Source organism: Selaginella moellendorffii, unplaced genomic scaffold, assembly GCF_000143415.4.
Source record: "Selaginella moellendorffii unplaced genomic scaffold, v1.0 SELMOscaffold_40, whole genome shotgun sequence".
Classification (NCBI taxonomy): domain Eukaryota; kingdom Viridiplantae; phylum Streptophyta; class Lycopodiopsida; order Selaginellales; family Selaginellaceae; genus Selaginella; species Selaginella moellendorffii.
The window spans coordinates 418,151-440,397 of record NW_003314301.1 but is presented as its reverse complement, the minus strand read 5'-3'; the positions used below and the strand labels follow the sequence as shown (position 1 = coordinate 440,397).

At 48.6% G+C, this 22,247-nt stretch overlaps 3 protein-coding genes and 2 long non-coding RNA genes across 5 annotated transcripts; 4 read left to right on the top strand and 1 right to left on the bottom strand.

Annotated features, from left to right (window-relative positions):
* Positions 1–71: 71 nt before the first annotated feature.
* On the top strand, positions 72–764 carry LOC112349580. Its single transcript, XR_002993431.1, has 2 exons — positions 72–436; positions 490–764. It is a non-coding gene; the product is annotated as an uncharacterized LOC112349580 (long non-coding RNA).
* Positions 765–902: 138 nt separating this feature from the next.
* Positions 903–3,202, bottom strand: LOC9633798 (AT-hook motif nuclear-localized protein 23). The gene is made up of 2 exons (XM_024684206.1): positions 1,212–3,202; positions 903–1,166 (listed from the first exon to the last, which is right to left on the bottom strand). Exon 1 carries the CDS (start codon positions 2,557–2,559, stop codon positions 1,486–1,488), a length of 1,074 nt encoding a protein of 357 aa, XP_024539974.1. The 5' UTR covers positions 2,560–3,202; the 3' UTR covers positions 903–1,166; positions 1,212–1,485.
* A 211-nt stretch (positions 3,203–3,413) lies between these two features.
* LOC112349579 lies at positions 3,414–4,926 on the top strand. The gene is made up of 3 exons (XR_002993430.1): positions 3,414–4,523; positions 4,591–4,726; positions 4,777–4,926. It is a non-coding gene; the product is annotated as an uncharacterized LOC112349579 (long non-coding RNA).
* A 3,387-nt stretch (positions 4,927–8,313) lies between these two features.
* On the top strand, positions 8,314–10,669 carry LOC9633797 (alsin homolog). The gene is made up of 3 exons (XM_002979246.2): positions 8,314–9,792; positions 9,850–10,108; positions 10,253–10,669. Exons 1-3 carry the CDS (start codon positions 8,687–8,689, stop codon positions 10,415–10,417), a joined length of 1,530 nt encoding a protein of 509 aa, XP_002979292.2. The 5' UTR covers positions 8,314–8,686; the 3' UTR covers positions 10,418–10,669.
* Positions 10,670–20,816: 10,147 nt separating this feature from the next.
* LOC9660738 (auxin-induced protein PCNT115) lies at positions 20,817–22,182 on the top strand. The gene is made up of 5 exons (XM_002979244.2): positions 20,817–21,076; positions 21,127–21,336; positions 21,398–21,570; positions 21,621–21,720; positions 21,777–22,182. Exons 1-5 carry the CDS (start codon positions 20,858–20,860, stop codon positions 22,122–22,124), a joined length of 1,050 nt encoding a protein of 349 aa, XP_002979290.1. The 5' UTR covers positions 20,817–20,857; the 3' UTR covers positions 22,125–22,182.
* Positions 22,183–22,247: the final 65 nt, after the last annotated feature.

Here is a 22,247-nt window from a genome sequence, read left to right as displayed (position 1 = left end):
GGCAAGTTGTCTTCCGTTCTTTTGATGTGGAATCCCATTAACCAAAAGGCTTTGTGTTTCCTTACAGGGAGGGAGCAAAGCCAGTTTAAGCGGTCTATTCTGTGGGCTTAAGTGCACTTCTAGAACATCCTCTGGAGCGTTACTAGCAAAGTATCCAAGGCTGCATGCAAAGTGGCAATTCCAGGCCGGCATGAGTGAAGGCAGGCAGGCAGGCAGGCAGCCTCCGTTCTCGAGTCCTTAACAGGGGAAGATGGGAAGAAAAGCCAACACACCAGAGAACAGCAGCAGCACAGAGCGGGTCTTTTTCACACAAGGAAGTTACAATCAGGAGTTAAGGAGGAGAACACAGAATCAAAATGTCCAGGGAAAGAGACAGTGGGAAATGAATGATCCAACACGGCGTGGGGGGGTTCTGCAGTTGCAAAAACGAATCGTGGTAAGGCCGAGTAACTTTGTAGTAATGGGGGCTTGACTGGGAAAAGGAAGAAGATTTTGCTGTCCAGCTCAAGACAAGCCAAGCATTTTGTGGCAGGGAGAACGTGTGTGCCAAGACGCAACGATGAGAAATAGAGCCATCACTCTGTCTTGTCCACGTCTCGGCAGCGATGGCCAATGTTGGTCGAATTCTTTCGCCGAACGGGCTGGTATGGACAAGCCATTTTCTGAGCGAAAAGAGAATCTCGAGTCCATTTTTGCAATGCTGCTCCGGATCTCTCTTTATAAGATTGCATGCAAGATCTAATCTCACGTAAAAGTTTTCATCTTTTGCTGCTGGACGGAGGAGTAATGCGCGGGGAAAGTTGATTTCTTTTCTTTTCATGGCCAGATGACAATTAACCAGATATTTTGCTCTCTTTGTGTTTTTTTTTTTTCTTTTTTGCTTTCTACAGCGAGGAGTGATACGCGGGAAAAGGAAGGAGCAATTATCTCAGCAATCTATACAAGCATTCCGAGCAGCTCCTTTCTTGTCCAATGGAGCGGAGATTTGTCGTCTCGAGCAAGTCCACGGCCTAGCTAGAGTGAGCCTCGCTCCGGGCTTGCAGAAACTTGAATCTTCGGGATCAAATTGTAGACACGTACGCGCAGTGAAGTCAGCATACGAGCTGCTGGAAACTCAAATCGAGCTTGTACAGCTTCCTTCAGCAGCCGAATTTCTAGCAGCAGGCCTTTGAAGAGAGGAAGTGAAAGAGATTAAAAAAAGCTCAGCGTACCGCATGAATGTGAGGAACGCCGAATCAGGAGGTACGTGCCAGTTTCGTGAAAATTCCAGAGCCTCTGACAAAATCGTTCGCTGTTGCAGGTGCAGGTGTCCGAAAAGATGGAACAAGACGAAAAAATCTGGTTTTGAGAGCTAGTGATCTTTAGCTCCCAGTGAAGAAACTCTCGGAGAAAGCAGCAGGAAGCAGCAGCAGCAGCAACAACAGCAGCAGCAGCACGAACGAATTTTAGAGAAGATTATGAAGCGAAAGAAGAGACGATGAATGATCAGAAGGGGGGCCTTCCGCCAGCTGCAGCAGCCCAAGCCAGGATATCTGGAGTTATCTGGTTTCCCAGCGACACCTGCGGAAGATTATACAGAGACATGGCGCAAGGATCATTGGGGACGCTGCCAGGACCCATTCCTGCCGAAGGACCACCTCCCGACCCTCCAGCGGCTAAAGCCAAGTGGTGTGGAGGAAGACCCGGTCCACCTCCATTGTTTCCGTTCAGCATCCCGTGCTGATCCTGCTCGTGCTCGTCCAGAGGCAAGCGCTCTGCACAAGGTCCGAGAAAGGAGGCGGCTATCACCAGTATCGGACTTACGGACATGAGAGCCCCTACGACTAGTCCTCCAATGACTTGTCCCTGCGCTCCGGCCATGGAGATGGTGAGTCCGGAGCTCGGACAAGTTGGCATGCTGGACGGACTAGAAGCATTGCTTCCGCCGCCACCACCACCGCCACCACCACCGCCGAAAAGAGACGGTGACGAAGTTGGCGGCAGCGGCATTGGCATGAGAGGCTGCGGTGCCGTGGGCTGCATGAAGGTGCCGGACATGGAGAGGATATCAAAGCGTCCGTGGAGAGTTAAGACCGAGGCCGAGTTACCGCCGGGTGGTACCGTCGGCTGCCGCAGCGTCACGTTGGAGACTGTACCGCTGGCGCCGAGCACGCACAGGGAGCGCTGCCTGCGGCGTGCGAAGGTTGCAATGCACTCGTGGACGTCGCAACCAGAGGCGATCTCGAGAACGTGTGGACGCATGCCAGTTCCTGTTTCACGGGTGATGATTATCGGCGGCTTGGGCTTGTTCTTGGAGCCGGGTGGTCGGCCTCGGGGCTTGCGGACAACTTCGCCGGCTTCTCCCATGGCTTTGTTCCCCATTCCCTTCCTCATGCCTTTGTTGTTTCCATTCCCTTTGTTGCTTGGAGTCATGGTGTTCTGGCCGCTGCTGTTGCTGTACTCATCCTCTTCCGAGTTGTGCAGGGAGGGACCTTGCTGCCCGTGGTCGTGCTCCTGGAGGGGTTGCATTGGCTGGAACGAGAATGGAGGAGGTAAACGACCAAGCCTGCTTGGATCCATGCTTTCCTATCTATCTTCTAGCTTGTACTAACCCTTTGCCTTTGCTGCAGTGTGCTCTCTTGCTACCAGAAAATGCGGGAGCTGCTGTCGCGCTCTAGGACTGGCCAAAAGAGCGAGTTTTTCCTCTTCGTTTTCATCTCCAACCCTCCTACTATGAGACTGTTATTTATCCCTGGACTGAACTGACCATCAAAGCTGAGAATTCCCTGCATTCTCCGGCCTACGTGAGAGACCCATGACCTGCGGAAACAAAACCAAGTACCTGCTGCAACGTTGGAGCAGAAAATCGAAGAAAACTCTCGGCCTCAACTCAGATCAGGCTCAACTGTAGCTCTACCTCTCAAACTTAAAGAGCAGCGAGAGAGTGGGGAGAAGAGGAGGAGACGAGGTAGCAACGAAAGAGCTAGAGATACACGCTTGAGGAGGAGCAGCAGCAGCGGCGGCAGTAGCAGCAGCAGCAGCGGCCTGTTGTGATTCTCTCCTTAAAAACGCGACCAAGAGCCGAATATATGAAGTACAAGAAGCACAGCTTTGAAGACCCGGCTTTCCTTTTCTACAGCTTGAAGTGGAGAGGCATCTACCGAGGTCTATAACCAGCCAGCAGCAGCAGGAGCAGCAGGATCGGGCAGCTCAGCTCTCAGTGATTTGATGTGAGTGGTACATAAAAAAAAGCCACGCATTTTTATACTCACGCTCTCTCTCTCTCTCTCAGCGATTTGTTTTTCCAGGACTCTTGATTGATATTTGCAAGGATGGAGATGGAGAGAGAGAGAGAGAGAGGAAGAAGAAGAAGAAGAAGAAGGAAAGGGAGGTGATGATTTGGGGATATGAGCACAGGCTATAGCTCCACAAGCAAACGGGAAGATGAACAACTGGGAGTGCACGTGTAGGATTCAACAGCAACAGTGTTGCACGAGGCCGCACATGGACGACGGTCACTCCATAGCACCTATTACCTCGGTTCTTGCTACTGCTCAAACAAGGCGGATTTTTTAACACTTCCAAGGCACCAACGAGAGCGAGAGCGAGCTGCTTTGCTCCAAGTGCTGCTTCCGCTCCACCAAGGTACAGACAGACTTCGCTGAAATTCTAGCTCTGCGCTTGTGAGTGATGTGAGAGAGGCTGCTGCCTAGAGAGAACTATATAGCATAGCTACTTTGCTTTGGAAGTGCTCACTCCGCTGATGGGCTTTCGTTGGGTTTCAGGAAATTTGCATGGAGCGGCGGACAGAAAGAATGTGAGGGTGATATTATATGCGGCGAGGAGCGGAAATAGAAGCACTTGAAATTTGGAGAAAAGCCAAAACGAGGAGAGGACTGTCCGACCAACGGGCGAAGAAGTTGCGAGTACTAAAAAGAAACCATAAAGAAAAGGAAAGAGGAAAAGAAAACAAGCGCGATCGAGCGAGGCGAGCGGACGAGCCAAGCAGCGAAACTAACTCAGACGAGACTGAGACCGCCCCGAGCCATGAATAGAAAATGATAGAAGAAGAAGGGGCTTCGTACACATCAACGAGAAATTTGGAGCGGAGAAAAATGGAGAGACTGCAGCTCTCTCGAAAAATATACTACATAACAACAGGAGGGAAGCGGAGAAAGAACAACGAGTTATCGAAAGCGGAAGCAAAAGAAGAAAAGCAAGACAGGACGCTCCACAAAAGCTTTGGCTTTCAAGAGCCCTCCAGGATTGAAAAATCAAAGAAATCCAGCGCCGGGTCCTCCGCTTGAGGTAGCGTGTCGCGCAGGTGGTGTTCCGGATGGGTCCCTTTGGTTCATGAGACCGAGCGCTCAACGCTAGGCAGCCAGCGGAAGAAAAGAAAAGAGGACCAGATTTGTGGGATATATTGGCCGAGAAGGAAGGAATCGTTCAAGTTCGCAGCACTAGCTCAGCACCGCAGCAGCAGCAGCACTGTTCCTGTTCATGAATAGCGACATATGGGCCGACATCGCCAGAGCGACAAGCACGTAAGTTTAGTCTCTCAAGACTTAATCAAACTCTAAGAATCCTTGCTTTTCTTTCTCTTCTTTCCAGGAGAGCGTTCGTTCCTGGTGATCACCACTGTTGCTTGCCTACCACCTCTGGTCCAACGCAAAGATGATCATCGACCGACTAGATGGCTGGAAGATCATCGACCGACTAGATGGCTCGAGCGACTTTCGGCCCGGCCGTAAGTTTTTCCGTGCTCATCAATTTGAGTCTTGCCTTTGGTTTGAACAGCCAGCAGACAGTGCAGCCCACCATCTTTTACCGCGTCCCCGCGTGATGATGCCGTCGTGCACAGAGAGCAATTTGACTTTGGTGTAGCAACAAGTTGGCTGGATCATCGTGGCACACACACCGCATAGCGATATGCGCGCGCGCACACACTATACAGAGGTATTTCTCGGTATGTCTGCTTCCATTGTTTTATTCACTCGTTTATCGTTTTATATGCCGCTAATTAATCTAATCTAATGCTCGTCCCTCTCTTTCTCAGTCCTTGAACAAGAGGTGCTGTAAACAAACAAGAGATGGATCAAAAGAGTCTATGATTGTGAACAGGGAGGGAATTTCTCTGCTGCCAGAGTGTAATGACATGACATGATCCAGCCAGCCAGCCAGCAAACACATGGCCAAAGTGACCAAAGTCTTACTTCCTTGCTGGAGAAAAACTTACCACTGGGCTCATGCTTACTGCTGCTGCTGCTGCTGCTCCAAGATCTCTCCAATGAGAGGTATGTATCTTCTATACCTCTTTGTTGGTGTTTCTTGCCAGGAGGGATTAAAAACAGCCCATGTGATGTGTTTGCTGGTTATCAAAGATTTTTGTTTTTCTTGGAGGTGTGATTTGCTTGCCTTGCTTGCCTGCTGTATTTTAATCCCTGCTGGTCTCTTTTTTCTTTTGCTACAACAGCTCTCAGGTCTCTTTGGGTCTCCAAATATGAGGTCTCTGTCAGCCAACAGGAGCAAACAATACAGACAAACTTATCTGGAAGAACAACTTGGGGGTGAACGCTAAGTTTAGGTGGGTGATTTCCTTTTCCAAATTAGCTGCAAATGGAATGATTCATCTGGTGAGCTCCTGATCTCCTGATCTCTTTCTTAAGACAGAGTAATTGCCAGGCTTAAACCTCAGGCTTCCAGAAGGAACCGCACACATAATGTCAATCATCAAACGATTTGTATGTACGTTTCTTCTTCTCTTTTCTCTCTTTGCTTTCCAGACGACTCTAGCAAGCTATAGCTGACTTCATAATTGGGGAGGTGCCTCTCCAGTTATAATGATTTCATCTATTGGAACTGGGAATATGCCCCGTCCATGCATCGAGCAGCAGGAGAATCTGGAAACGTGGGACCTTTTCTCCTTGGCTGGCTGGCTTTGTTTTGACGTTCAAGTTGAAACCAAGGCCACGAATTCGAGAAACAGGAATCTTTGGAACCGCCGTCGGATGTGGGCCAAATCAAGGGACAGGATGCAAACCAGCCTTTCTTTTTTAAATTGACACCCAGTTGCAATCCTTCCTGATGAGATTGGATTGATGTTACAGCTGCCAATGCTTGATTGACTCATCTGAGGAGAGGTGTTAGCAGCCCATGATCCATTGCACTGGACCGCATCAAAACAAAAACACCCCTCAAAAAAAAACATTTTAAAAATGCATAGATAGGAAAGCTGCTGTTTTTCCTGAATCCTTCTTGCTGCCATCTGTTTGTCTGTGCTGGGCCTAGGAACAAAAAAAAAGGAGGGAGGGAGGGGCACTTGCTTTCCACTAGGCATGGAAATTAACAAGAGATTAGTATGAAAGTGAGAGGATGGATGGATGGATGGGAGGAGGAGGTGATTTTTCCTCAGACTGCAGCCAGGGGTCTGTGGCAGACCTGCATTTGCATTGTGCAGAGCAGCTGAAGCAGAAATTTTTATTTTCAATTTTGAAAATAAAAGAATTACTGGAAAGAAATTTAGAGAGACTTGGTCAAAAAGAGCTCAGTCAAACAAGCACAAACAAACACACAGACAGGATGGTGACATATGTGTACCTGTTCTGGAGCTCTGTGTGAAAAAACCAATCTTTCTTTCCCGTTTTGGCAGTGAACACCTTGAAATTAGGGTTTCCTCATGGAAAAGGCAAGGTTTCCACGTTTGAAAAATGCTCGCTGGTTTGGTCAAGAATATTCGTTCCTGAGTTTTTGTTAAACTTTTGCATCTGGCACGATCGATCAAAAGAATGCATGTAAGAAAATCTTTAAAAGTGTTACTCTGCAGACATCAGGCTAGAAAACGAATTGTTTTTTGTGACCTCATTTCATGACGATATCAAATTTTGCACAACAAGTTTAGAATCGTTTTGATGGTTTCGCCGCTCTTTACCACGAAAAGGCCATGATACTTCTTTGAGGGAGAAGAAAAAAAAAAAATTGTAGAGCCCATTGTTGCAATACATTGTGTCCTCTGTTGGTGCGTATAATCTTTTCCTTTTAAAATTATTTTGGATATGGCGAAGATCTAAAGAAAGAAAAAATCTCCAAAAGTTTTGGGACAAAAATGGTTGAATTCCTTGTATAACACTTCAAACAAAAAACTCCTGCCAGTACATCCTTTTTTGTGACACAATTGAAAACTCTGAACAATTCTTAAAAGTGCTAGCTCGCAATGGTTACTTGGATATGTGAAAAACGTTAGGAGGATTGGATCATCAGGCTTGGGTCCATCCATTTTTCTTTTAGAAAAAGAAGGTAGCCCCCATGTCGCAACTTTTGATCGAGAAAGGTCCTGGTGTATCTTACAAGTTCCAATCCAGAGAGGAAGTTTCAAGCAAGCCCGCAATCCCTCCATTGAGAAAACGAAAAAAGTATTCCAAAGCTCTGAGACAAAATGTAAAGAGTGATTTTCACGTCGAGTTCGCAGTCCTGAATATGGCATCAAGAACAAAACCAGGGAAAAAGTAAAACTGGAGAGGAGAAGTCATACGTACCTCGCAAAGAATTCTAACTTGCGGCTTGTGGCGAGTCTCCGAGAGGTTTTTGCGAGTCTTGAAGATTTTTCTCGGCTTCTCTAGCGGCCAATCTCTGTTTCCGGAGATTGGTGTGATGATCCGGCGAATAAACAGACTTTGGATCAGTCACTAAAGCATGCCCTGCTCCAAAAAATATAAAATTCGAAAGAACAACCCCTAGAAATGCAAATACTTACCAATCAAGACGATATTTACAGCGAAAAAGAGGCCAAACCCAATCTTGAGCGCGAACTTGTTGCGCCGCAATTGCGTCTTCTCCAAATCCGTGAGGCGCCTGTCCACTGCGAAGATTGCAATAGCTAGGAATGCGCCGCCAGGAAAAGGACATGGATCCCATCACACTGACCTGAGCCATCGCCTCCCGCCATGCTAGAAACCTAAAGCCCTAATTCTCTCTTCAAGGGCTTAAAGGCCAATTTGTGTTATCTTTTAGTTAACCTTTACATTATAATATTATTATAAAACTTGTATACTACCAGTAGATATTTTATATGGAACCTTTGATGATCAGATATTCTTATTATTTGAATCCTAGATTCTTTCAACCTTAGAAAGTAGGCCCAGGTCGATAGTATCAACCAACGCATACAAAACGTAGGAGAAAAATTTCTTCCAAACCATCCAATCATATTGATTAATCTTAAGTCGCTATCGGCCACGCTGGCAAGCGGCATAATTGAGAGCATGTTCCGCGGCATATTCACCCCGCTAAGTGGCAAACGGTTTTACTAATCAGGTGAAAAGAGGATTTTCTTACCATTTTAGCTTCTTTCTTTGCTGGAAAAAAACGAGGGAGAGAATCACTCGCGAGCAACGCGAGGGCGCGCAAGAGATTCTCCTGGCGCGCGCAGGTCGCCGCCTAGGGTTCCTGGATCGGCGCGGCAGTATTGGCAGTGACAAGCCGGCGACGCAATCGCGAATCGCGATCGTTCTTCGTTGTTTTAGGGTTGCTACAGTGGAGGTGCGTATCGATTGATTGCTTCTCCCTCTCCTGGAATGCGCGAGCTTGCCACGATTCCAGCGCTGGATCATCGGCCAAGAATGCGAGGTAGGAGGAGCTAGAGGGATTCTAGGATGCACAGGGCAGCGGATTATGGTGTCTTGAGGGGGAAATCCAAGAGCTAGAAGAAAGAATGGAGATCGAGTCTCCATCGGCGACTGGAAAATCTCTGATAATCTCCAAGATAGGACGCTCTCCATCGCTGTGCCGCTCGCCGACTGTCAAGGCCGGGATTGATAGCCTCTCGTGCTTATCGGAGCTCACAGTGGGCTCTTCCTCCTCTTTGAGCAGCGATGTAGGTGGCGGCGGCGGCGGTAGTGGTGGTGGTAGTGGTGGCGGTGGGCGTAGCGGCGGTGGATTCTTGCCAGAGGTCGACCAGACTCCGCGAGGACAGGATATAGTGGGCTTTCATCAAAGAGGCACCCGGTTTGAGTTCCAGCTCTTGCTACCTCCAGTGGTGCTCGTCCTCGTCCCTTTCGTGTGGTGGTACTGGAAGTTTACGAGCATTCCATCTTCGTCTTCCTCGAGCTTGGGCTTATCCACCAGTGCCAGTTCTTCTTACTCGGGCTCCAGCACTGGGAGCTTCTGGCTGGATTTTCTCGCGATGCTGCTCTTCTTCGCGGCTCTGGCCTTCTGCGCGAGGGTGGCTCTCGTCCACTTCGTCTCCTCCAAGTCGCACTCGCTCTACGTGCTTCGGACCATCTTGGCGCACAGCCGGCTGAATGGGATGCTCCTGCGGCCGCTGGGGATTTTCCTGGACGATCACAGGGACAAGAGGTGCTCGAATTCTTCCTCGGCTGCTACTGCTGGTGGGCCGACAATTACCTGGACCATCGGTTCCAAGCCGAGGATCGAGAAAAGCCGGCTTTTTGGCGAAGGCGTGCAGAGATACAGCAACGGAGACGTGTATGAAGGTGAGTTCTACCAGGGAAGATTCTCGGGAAGTGGTGTCTACTACTTCTACTTGAGTGGGAAATACGAGGGAGACTGGGTGGATGGGAAGTATGACGGCTATGGCGTCGAGACTTGGGCTAGAGGAAGCCGGTACCGGGGGCAGTACAGGCAAGGATTGAGAGACGGCTATGGAGTTTACAGATTCTACACGGGAGATGTCTACTCCGGGGAGTGGTGTGGAGGCCAAAGTCACGGCTATGGCGTCCAGACTTGCGAGGATGGAAGTCGGTACGTGGGGGAGTTTAAGCGTGGGATGAAGCATGGTTTTGGCTACTACAGATTCAGGTAAGCTTGATCGTCCGAGAAAGTTTCCTCCAACCTTTTCTTTTGGCTTTGTTCCAGGAACGGTGATACTTACGCTGGCGAGTACTTCGCCGACAAGATGCATGGCTATGGAGTCTACCACTTTGCGAACGGGCACTTGTACGAGGGTGCCTGGCACGAAGGCCGCAAGCAAGGCCTGGGACTCTACACGTTTCGAAACGGCGAGACGCAGGCCGGCCACTGGAACTGCGGTGCATTGGAGGTTCCCAGCACACTGAACCCGGCTCCAGGTTCCTCGACGGCCGTCAGCCACGCCAAAGTTCTCAACGTCGTCCAGGTAAACTCCTCTCTCACGTTGTTCAAGTCCTTCGAGTCTTAGTAGCAAACTCGTCTTCTTTCTTCGAGTTCTTCGAGTCTTAGTAGCAGCCAAGTGCGAAGATTTAGCTTTCTCGATCGGATCTAATCGAGCTGTTGCTTCCAGGAAGCGAGACGAGCTGGGAAGAAAGCCCTGGACGTTCCGCGAGTGGATGATCGCGTCAACAAGGCCGTGGCGGCCGCGAACAAAGCAGCAAACGCTGCGAGAGTGGCCGCGGTCAAGGCCGTCCAGAGGAAGGACAAGGTTGCTTCGGTCATCCTCAACGTGTGAAATCTCATCACAACGACACTGTACATGACGACTCTAGAAGCGCAAAAAAGAAAAATGGAGTCTCGGTCTTCCTCTCTCTCTCTTTTTGTTTTCTTCTCTCTTTTTTTTTTATGAAGCTGTAGCGGAGGAACTCTGCTATGATCAGCGTCATTCCCGAGGTGATGAGAACCGGCTCTTTGTTTCGTTTTTCCCCCCCTTTTTGTGGTTTTTCTCTCCTTTTTACTAATCAATAAACCAAAATAATTAGCTTAATAATACCCTCTTTTTACACCTTTTTTCTTGGAATATGCGAAGATGCGAGGAAGAAAGATGGAGATCATCGAGAAAAGAGGAAGATCACATCGACATATCAAGAAAGAAACCCTGGATCACGGAAACGGAACTCTAAACATAAGCTTTGGATGAAAAGGTGGCGGAGAGGAAAAGCCCTAAAACCAGGTTAAATAGTTTTGACCTTTAGGGAATTAGGTCGTACGGTTCTTCGTCACGGTGATCCCAAGATAGCAATCAATAAATAAAAGAATTATTTTTTAAGTTTAAAAATTTGTGTTTTTGGTTTGCTCATTGGGAGTTTGAGCATATTCTATTTTTATTAATAGCTTGAATTCTAGGTTTTAAATGGTTGTGATTGATTTTCTTAACAACTATGGTTTAAAACTTTTAATCCTATTTTCTTAAATTAAAACCAGTTTAAAATCTCCAGCCCAAGTCTATCAAGGATGGTGTCTACAGCTTGATAGACTGGGGTGTCTGGCCTGCAGTCGTCCATTTTCGAGCCTGGTACGCGTGGTGGACAAAGCCTGGCCAAGTTTGGAAGTGGTGTATGGTATACCCAAAATCCCCAACTGGGAGATGTCCCCGGATTGTTACTTTTGTGGGGGGAGGTCCACGGACGTGGTGCACGACGAGGAGAGCTTGCTTTATTGCTGCCTCAAGATGCGATGCTGCTGTGCCTGGTGATGAGTTTGAGGTTCTGCAAATCAGGACTGCGATCGTGACATCTCTCATCGAGGAGCACGGACGGCACCTTTACCCGCCGCTACTGCGCAAGTGAGTTGTTGTCCTTTCTCTTTTCTTGATTCCGTTTCCTGTGGTGTGAACAGACTTGGCTGGAGCTTCGTGGCGGGACAACAGAAGGTGCTCCCCACAAATATGCTGCATGAAGCTGAGCGAAAAGGAGATAGCATGATTCAGGGCGGGGAAGCCAGTGTGGCTATGGATTGCGAGCCACTCCGATTGCTGCATACAAAAGCGTAGCCGGAATCGGAGAGTTGACGTGAAACTCTTGACTGAAGAATCGTTCAGGGAGACGTAAATTTTTTTAGTTTCTTAATTATGAGTGAAGGATTCGATCTTTCTGCTGTTGGCGCGGTTTGACTTCCTTCACACATGGTTGAACTGGTAACTTGGGTATTGATTGCATGAAACAACGATCGCATTGCTCTCGATCCGCCCACCTCCCCTCGCCCGCGTAGATCCCAGCCATGAGGAGATAGATTGCAGCATGCCGCTCGCCCAGATCGATCAAAGCCTCAAACGCAACCTCGCCAATCTCCACACGCCGCCACTTCCGACACGCCGCCAGCACAATCACCGCATTTGCCGCTAATGGCATCTTCCTCGCCATCCTCGACTTAGTGCTCCATCTCCCAAATCGCGGCTCCATCGATTCGAAGAACTCTAGCCCGGCGTAAGGATCGACACGAACGTCGCGGTGCTGGGGCCGTCTGGAACCACCTTTCCCAGCCTCCAGTAGGGAGCTCGTCAGGTTCCTCAAGGGCCTTGCTGCGTGCCTCTGCTTCTGTGGCCAACTTCACCACACTTCGCCTTCCCACAAGACTTTCATAACCACGGATATCCTGTTGTTCCGGGTAGCTCCCACGACAGTTACCATAACTTCCTTGGCGACTCTTGTCACGCTTGCAAGCTGGAGATCCCGGGTCAGGAGTTTGAGGCTGCCGTATTTGCGGTGGAAGCCGTCCTGGTCCATTTCGCCACGAGCACTCATGTTGGACGCATTGGTCATCACTACCCGATAAAGAGCAGTGGCCACCCACTCCAGAGACGGTGACACCTTGTCTATCGCGTAGGAATCCAATCCACATTCGCAAGTGGAAGCAGCGGCCCGTCATAAGTTTTCACGCGCCGCCCATAAGCATGGATCTGCCTCACGCATTGCACGCCGATGCCGTTCCCGACAAGGCCAAGGACTTCATTCTGGAACGTGTAGAACAGCTCGGATCTGCTTCTCCGCCTCCACAACAAGTTACCAAGAATAACCACCTATCCCCTGGCATCGGCAATCTTGTGGCTACGACTCTTTGTATTCTTCAACTCTATACCGATCCATGTATCGCCGATTTTGAAGAAACTGTCTGGCCTTCTGGAGTACCTCCCTCAAAAACAGGGTCCTCAGCGCCTTCTGAGCCCCACGTAATGTCGACGAGCACCCCTTCTGCAGCAGCTATAGCCTTGGCAAGCTCCACGAACAGACTACACTGCTTTTTATACGATTTCACATATTCATCCGTCACTCCTTGGGTCAGGCATTCCTTGGGAAGAGCCCCCAGGACGACGCCCCTCTTGCTTGCCCAGAAGTTCTGAAAGCTGTCAAGCGTGATGTCGCTCCGCCTCGCGTCCTGTCCACTCTAGTAAAGCCATGCCGACCGAGACTGTAAGGATTGTCCTCTTTAGGCACTCATGCTCGCTCGAGAAATCTACCATGGGACATGCCATACCCGGTACCATGCTCCGCCCCATGCTCTGCCACCTGCTCGTCAGATGGCCGTGAAACTGCAAGGTTTCCTGGTTGTAGCTGTCGCAGTCGGAAGAATCTCTCCTGTCTGGTCGTTTTCGTATGAAGGGCACGAACTCTCTGGCGCGTGGCTCCCCTGCATTGGCGAGCGCTTCCTCCGTCCTACTCTGGGCGCTAGAGGAGGAGGATTCGAGTGGCCTCTATTTCATCCGCCTCGTGTTGATACATCAAAGGCACGAGCTTGTTCCACTGCAGTGAGTTTGAGCTACGAACGTTGCGAGGATCTCACAAAAGAACTTATGACGGCTCCTCAAAACCCTAGCGCCTCGTAGCGTGCATCGGGACTTGATCAGCTTCTCCGACGGCAAGATTGTTGGAAAGCTCTCGTCCTTGGCTTCGCCTTTTCGTCCTGGAAGTTGATCGTTAGGAGAATCGAAGTAAGTATCCTCCAGTTTTGTCAAACTTCTGATCTTCTATTTTTTTATCTTCCTCGAGCAGATATGCCGAGAGTGGAATCAATGTCTGTGTCCAGTTCCAACTCGACTGAGACGGTGGACGACTTCAAGCTGCAGTCAAGGTTTGTTCTTTTTTACTTCCTTTTCTATAGTTCACTGATTCTTCTTTTGTTGAAGAGGTCAAAGAGGAGACAAAAGTGTGACCTTCACATGACGATCATGAACCCCAATTTCCTTTTTTCTTTTCTCTCTCCTTGAATCCTTTTTTTTTGACATGGAAAACCTCGTGAAAGCCACAGATGGTAATATTTGTTCCTCTCCCAAGATTTTGCTTTCTAAGTGTAATTCGCAAACTTGGTCCACTAGTGGAAACGATGAAGGTTGTTTGTTATTATTTCTTTCTGCTTTAAGTTGTCAGAAGTGACATTGTTGCAATTGTCAGCAATCTAGGAACTTTTAAAGAAGCTCTCAAGCTCCCACAAATTGTTCACTCCATTACTTTGTTTCTCTTGACTTACCTTTGTTTTCTCCTTTCAGGTGGCGTGATGTCAAGCTCAGGAATGCCAAGTTACATGGACCCTGGAAGACTCCTCTTCATGGCAATGTGCTAGATAAAATCTGGGCCGTCCTTAGATGTAAACTTTAGACCGTGTGTTTAAAACAATCTGAACCGTTCTTTTATACAAAATCTGAGCCGTCCACTGTGGGCAAATCGAAGCCGTCGATCTTCAAGCCGTCCAATATTTAGCTGGTGACGTGGCAATTAACTGATGAAGTGTCGTACACGTGGCGGGATTTTGTTGGGATTCTAGGCCCCACCACTTCTACACGAGTATCTGTCTTCCAAATGGACGTATATATATAACTCGGGTTGCCAGCGACAAAACAAAGTGTACTGAGAATTTCGTTTGAAGTTGGAGACCTTCTGAGCTGGAATGTTTCTTAAAAGAAAATCATGAGAGTATATTGCGATTCTTGCGCGAATTGCTCCAATGCGCGTGCAGATTGATTCCAACCGGAGAGGGGATTGAGCAATTCCTGGCGGGAGATCTAGCCAGAAAAATAAGGAGCAATGTGAAAAACACATCAAGCCAGAGACTATGGTGATGAACCGGACTTCGAGCTTGAGCGAAATCCTCATCATCGATGCGACTTCTTTGGCGAGCGCTGTGGCGATGGGAATGCGAGTGCCACGATCGAATGCAAGGGCCACATTTGGTGACTGCCGCTCTTCTCTGCTCGTAGCGCTCTCGCTCACTGCTGCTATCGATTGATCCGATGTAGAATCCTCTCCAAGTATTATCTCCACGGCGCGTGCCTCAAGGGCGATTCCTGCCAATTCTCCCACAGCTTCGACGATCCATCCAGCAACGTAAGATTGTTCGATCCCAATTCAATTTGTTCTTGGTTTTTTCTCGGACGTTTTTCCTCTCAGATTTGTACGTTTTACCAGAGCGGTGTTTGCTCCTATGGCAGCCACTGCCGCTACGAGCACATAAGACTCTCTCGCCCAAAGCTTCCATTTGTTCCACCGGTTAATCCCTCTCCATCTCCATCTTCCACCAAAGATCATCCATCTCCAAAAACAAATCTTTCGCAAGCTCCTAGCTCTTCCGCCACCACCACTTCTCGGCCAGCTCCGTTGCCCACGAAGTTACCTCTTCTAAACACCTGGCAAGAGCGTCCTCTAGGCCTCATCCCTGGGAAGAGTTCCAGGCTCCAGATACTGACACGAGATTTAAGGCTGTAACGCCTTAAGGGTTGAGAGGCTGGCCTAGGGTTCGCTCTCTTGTTCGTTTCATTGGTATCGGAGCAGCACGTTCTTTTGGGGATGGCGGGAGAGCAAGACATTGATCCTGATGAGAAGTATGGCATTAGTGATGATAGCCATGATGATGTGGAAGAAACTCTTGATGATGTCGTTGTGTGGCAAGGACGCCAGATTTCTGAGGTTCAGAGCGACATAAAGGAAGTTAAGGATTATGTCAATCTCATTAAGGATTTCTTGCTTCGCATAAACCCTCAAGGGTTGAATCAATCTCATGTCCGTGATTACCATTGGTATATCAAGCATGCCAAGGATTATGGTATCGTGGAATGGAAATCATCACCAAATGTTTGTGATAGTCAAGAGGTTGATTCTTGGTTGGAATTGTGGGAAAGTTGTTGGTCTCACAATCCTTGTGAGGATAAGGTGAAGATAGATTTCTTTGTGACGAAGCTTACGGGCCATGCTTCTTCGTGGTGGAAGAACTACATCAAAGCTAATCCGAAGCCGACTTCTTGGACTAATTTGACAAAGGTTTTCTGCACTTCATTTGTCAAGAAGTTTGAAGAAGTTGATCTTGTGAATCAGTTGTTAGAGATCCGGCAAGGGACTCTGTCTTTGGATGCGTATGTCTGCAAGTTCCATGATCTTTGCCTTAGTCTCACAGGCACCTATAATGAGCTACTAAAGGTGCAATGTTTTATCAAAGGATTGAGCTCGGTGGATGTGTAGCAAAAGGTCAAGAAGGATTTTCCAGCAACATTGACTGATGCTATCACTAAGGCTCAGATCTTTTCGCCCGAACTGTCAGTCAACTCGGTCAACTCTGGTCGACGAGATGGTCTACGGAGTAGTCAACGTGATGACCAGCTCGCCAATGCTTCATATTCGGGGAAGAAACAACTATTGTTTTGTTATGGCTCGAAGCATGAAGATGGTAGTGAGGCTAAGAAACTTTGTTTGGACCAGCGAGAGAAGGATAAGGCGGAGGGCAATTGTTTTTGTTGCCATAGAGTTGGACATCAAAGCAAGGATTGTTCTGAAAGGGTCAATGAATAATAAGGTGATTGTGGTGGAAATTATAGGCAATGATGTGAGTGATAGTGCTTTTGGGGCCATATTGCTTCAAGTTAGGCATTGTCTCGCATTCATGAGCCACAAGTTTGATGCCACATAGTGGAATTGACTTACTCTAGAATGGCAATATTATCTATATAGATCGGACTTCTATGTAGATTCCAATCATCAGTCTCTCTAGATGTGGATCTTTGAGGCCACCTTGCTCGTTGGCAAAAGTTCCTGCAAGAAATGTCAGTTAAGATCTGGTACAAGCATGGAGGTGACAATAAGGTGGCTGATGCGTTATCCAGGATGGTAAATTCTATCTCATTCGTGAAGCTATCTAGCGATTTCTTGGATGAGCTTAAGGAGTTTGCTGACTTCGACTCCTTCATCAATGATATTTGCACGAAGGTTTTGTTGAGGGACACCTCTACGAATTTGAAGGGTGACAAGTTTGCGTCATTCGAAATACGAGATGGAATCCTGGTGAAGAAGGGACGTGTAGTGGTTCCTTGTGTTGACAAACTCATCAAACGGATTTTGGTTGAGTGTCATGATATGCCAAGTGCTGAGCATCCGGGGGTATTGAGAACGTATATGTTGGTGAAGAGGCATTTCTTTTGGCCTGGGATGAAGTCAGATGTTGAGAAGTACGTACGTGGTTGTTTGACCTGCCAGGCGGTCAAAGTTGATCATCAGAAGCTCGCTAGCCTCCATCATCCTTTACATGTACCCGAGAATAAGTGGGATAGCATCTCGATGGACTTTATCACTGGTTTGCCCAAAACCTTTCGAGGAAATGATGCTATTTGGGTTGTTGTGGATCGTTTGACGAAGATGGCTCACTTCTTCCCTGTGAAGACAACGATAAAAGCTTCTGAACTTGCTCAGCTGTTTATAGATTGGTTATTCAGTCTCTATGGTTTGCCAGGTGACATTGTGAGTGATCGGGATCCCAAGTTCACGTCCAAGTTTTGGCAAATGGTCTTTGAGAAGCTAGAGACTAAGCTGAGCATGAGTAGTGGTGAGCATCCACAATCTGATGGGCAGACAGAGCGCATGAATCAGCTATTAGAAGATATGCTACGGTCTTTTGTGGGAAACTTGACTCGACAGGGAGTATGGGAGAAATACTTGCCTTTACTTCAGTTTGCTCACAATAGCGCTCATCAATCGGCTATTGGCATGTCTCCTTTTATGGCGATGTATGGCTATGAGCCTAGGTCTCCTGTGAGTTTGAATTTAGCTTTGGTTCGGGTTCCTCATGCTTGTGATTTCCTGGAGGATATGCAAGACAAGCTTGAGTTGGCAAAATTGAACATGAGGCAAACTCAAGAACGAGACAAAAGATTGGCTGATGAGCATCATCATCATCAAGAGTACAAAGTTGGTGACAAGGTGTAAGTGACTAATTTTTCCATTCTACTTTAGTCACTTAACCACACCTCTGACCACTTGGAGGAGTCTCATTCACAACCTCCATAAGTCCAATCCAGGACTTGGGACTTGCTAGCCCCGAGAATGGCATCCATGCCACTCAACATTTGCACTTGGTCCAAGTGCTCCACGTGTCCGATCCCATGACCGACACTCAAAGGTACCACCGACATAGCCGCCCGTTACGCTAAGGCCATGCCCAATCACCTTTGCCACACTGGTAGTCCAATACCACTTGCATCACAGTCTTGGCTCTCCAAGACTGGGCCATCTGTCCACGAGTGGTCATCCTAGATCCACTCCTTAGCATCCTTGGGATGCCCACAGACCTGGGGAATCGCCTTCCCCAAAGTCCCTTTGTCAGTTCCTACCAAGTCCCTTTCTGCCCCTGGCCGTGTTTGCCAACACTGCCACTGGGTCGAGGCCCACAGGCCCGACCACTAAGTCCCATGGTCCTCTGGGACTTCCTCACCACACGACTGTGTCCTTGGTCACTACCCCAGAGGACTGCTCCTCTTCCTTTCCACAGTCTAGGCCTTTGGGACAACATTTCGGAACACCGTGGCCTTACGCGAGCCACCAGGGTACTCTCCCCGCCTTTCGCCTTTAGGTGCTCTAGCCATGGGCTTAGAGCGAGGTTTCGTTGAGCCACGCCTGGTATCCAAGTAGGTAGTGCCACCCACACTTGGACTGGGAGCATCGGCCAGTCGATCTCCCGGGGGAACTAGAGCCGGCTCTTGAACACTTCACCAAGCTACCCCGCTTGTCGGTCCGTATTCACTCCAGTCTTGGACTTCCCAGTGGTCAGTTCATCACCCAACACTGGGTCTGGCCCTTCCTGGGCCAAACTGGCCTTTCCTGGCCAAACTGGCTCCACTGCAGTCCTCCCCCTACTATACTTTTGGAGCTCACCAAACCCCCCAGGGTCTGGGAGACGAACGCTTTGGGCTTTCACCCTCTCAGGCTCCGGACTCAGACTCGGACTCGGACTCGGACTCGGACTCAGATTCGGACTCGGACTCGGCCTCGGCCTCGGTCTCGGTCTCGGTCCCGATCTCGGTCTCGGTCTCGGTCTCGGTCCCGGTCTCGGTCCCGGTCTCGGTCTCGACTTCGGACTCCATCTCGAACTCCATCTCGGACTCCATCTCGGGTCCATCTCGGGTCCATCTCGGACTCCATCTCGGACTCCATCTCGGGTCCATCTCGGACTCCATCTCGGACTCCATTTCGGGTCCATCTCGGGTCCACCTCGGACTCCATCTCGGACTCCATCTCGGACTCCATCTCGGGTCCATCTCGGACTCCACTTCGGACTCCAACTCGGGTCCATCTCGGGTCCACCTCGGACTCCATCTCGGACTCCAACTCGGGTCCATCTCGGGTCCACCTCGGACTCCACTTCGGACTCCAACTCGGGTCCATCTCGGACTCCACTTCGGACTCCAACTCGAGTCCATCTCGGACTCCACTTCGGACTCCAACTCGAGTCCATCTCGGACTCCACTTCGGACTCCAACTCGAGTCCATTTCGGACTCCACTTCGGACTCCAACTCGAGTCCATCTCGGACACTCCCACGTGTCATGTGTTGGTCCTTTTGGGTCCCTTTTTGGAGCCTCGCCTTTTGCTCGCTTCGTGCTCGTTCCTTGGGCACTTCGTTGGGAGTTCCACTCCCGCTCTTGACTTTTCAAGTCGGAGCTTTTGGTCCAAACGTGTTACGCTCGTTTGGCTCTCGCTTCGGCCACTACTATGTGGCGCCCTTCCGGCTCCACTTTGGGGCCTAGGGATTTTGTGTCTCACACAAGGTTTTCTTTAAGCTATCAGATGCACAACGGTCTCTAAAAGGAGGTGGCAGTGCTAAGTTGTCTCCACGGTATTGTGGACCTTGGAGAATTTTACAGCGTGTAGGGGATCTTGCATACACTTTGGACTTGCCAGTTAGTTTGAAGATTCATCCAACGTTCCATGTGAGCAAGCTTAAAGCGTGTTTGCACTCTGGTGATATTGTGGATCAGTCCATCATCCAGGTTCCAGAGATTGATGCAGAGAAGGCTGGTCCGGCCAATATTCTTGCTCAAAGATTGGTGAAAACACGCCGGAAAACAACTAAGGAGTTGTTAGTTCAATGGAATGGTTATTCCATGGACGAAGCTACATGGGAAACTAAGGATGACGTGAAGAGAGTGTTTCCGAGTTTTGGTTATGACTTGGATGACATTCCTAAAGAAGGGGAGAATTGAGTTCTATAACCGTATTACTATATGATTTAAGCCGTTTGTTCTATTCTCATTCTCTTGTTTCCATGACTGTATTGTCATGTGAGAAAGCCGTATTGCTTTCTTTCTTTTGTGGCCGTTTGTCACAATGTTGGTGTTGCCGTTTGCACATCTTTTCTCCATGGCCGTATTGCCTTGGACTCCCTTCATGTGAGGCTCGTTTAGCTTCTCGAGGCTGCCGTATGTGGCTGGGTCATGAGGGGACACGAACCATGGGAATATTCTGAGAATATTCCATGGCCTGTGGGATTTAAGGCCGTAACGCCTTAACGGTTGAGAGGTTGGCCTAGGGTTCGCTCTCTTGTTTATTTCAGATACTGCAAGCTTGGATCTGGCCAGTTGTCCCAGTTTTTCTAGTTTTAATCAAGATGAGTTTGATATTTTGATAGATGAGACGACTTCTCGTGAGACTAGACTAAGCCAGTCATGCATCACAGTTACTTCGAAGCACACTTTTAGACTCCAAAGATTTCACTAAATTATTGATAGTGTGAGGGTCACATATATATCTCATCAGTTTGAAGTTTCTCTAAAAGGCTTGACTTTGAGGTCGTTCTATATTATTAATTTCCTTAACTTAAGATCATGCGTTTTCGAGGAAGGTGCAAAGGAAGCGAATGCGAAACCCTACGAGATCAAAGCGGTATATATATGTAAGCGATATGATCACAAATCTCAAGTATACATCATGGCTATGGAAGTTCCAAAGGTGAAGCTTGGCTCTCAAGGCCTAGAAGTCTCAAAGCAGGGATTGGGGTGCATGGGAATGTCCATCAATGGTTACGGCCCTCAAAAGCCTGAGCCGGAGATGATTGATCTCATCCGCAAGGCTGTTGAATCGGGGGTCACTTTTCTCGACACTTCTGATGTCTATGGACCGTATACCAACGAGATCCTCGTCGGAAAGGTAAGCGCAATCGATGAAAGTGTATGGAAGTTCTCACTAATTCGTGGCAGGCGATCAAAGGAATTCGTGACAAGGTCCAAATCGCAACCAAGTTTGCAATAGCTTTCGACCATGAAAACTGGAGCAGCAATGTCACAATTCGGGGGGATCCGGCTCATGTTCGTGCTGCTTGCGAGGCCAGCTTGAAGAGGCTCGAGATCGACTGCATTGATCTCTACTATCAGCACCGGGTCGATCCCAAAGTTCCAATCGAAATCACAGTAAGAGTTGTATAGAACTTTGTGTCCGTTCATGGTGAATTATATCGATTGCTCCGTGAAGGTGGGAGCGATGAAAGAGCTCGTCAAGGAGGGAAAGGTGAAGTACTTGGGGCTCTCGGAAGCATCAGCCGCTGATATTCGTCGAGCTCATTCGGTTCATCCCATCACCGCTGTTCAGATCGAGTGGTCTCTTTGGACCCGAGATGTCGAGGAGGAGATCATTCCAACTTGCAGGTAACTTCTCCTGCTTCATTCATTGAGATGGTCTTTCTTGTAAAAATCAGGGAGCTCGGGATTGGCATTGTTAGCTATAGTCCACTCGGACGAGGCTTCTTCTCAGGGAAGGCTGTGGTGGAAGAGATTGGCGATGACGATTTCCGCAAAGTACTGTTCTTGCAAGAAGCTTGTAAAGTTCTAAAGCGCTTGTCTATTTGATACAGACGGTTCCGAGGTTCCAGGGAGAGAACTTGGCGCACAACAAGATTTTGTACGAGAAGCTCTGCAAGATAGCTGCGGGGAAGAAGTGCAGTCCCGGGCAGCTTGCTCTTACCTGGGTCCAACACCAAGGCGACGACGTTGTTCCCATTCCAGGCACTACTAAGCTCCAAAACTTCGAAGAGAACCGAGCTTCCCTCCGAGTCACTCTCTCCAAGGAAGATATGGACGAGGTCGAGAGCGTAGTTTCGGTTGATTCCGTCAAGGGAGAGAGGTACAGCGACGTCCATATAACTAATACATGGCGTTTGACTTCCTCGCTGCCTCTCTCAGCTTGGAAGAGTAGCGTTTAGAAAGGCCTGGAACTCATAAAACAATAAAGGAGTGTTGAAAAAGCAATCTCATCCCAAAGAGATGTTAAAGGTAGAAGATGATGTGGTATATAATTATACCCAACATACACTTATTCATCATAT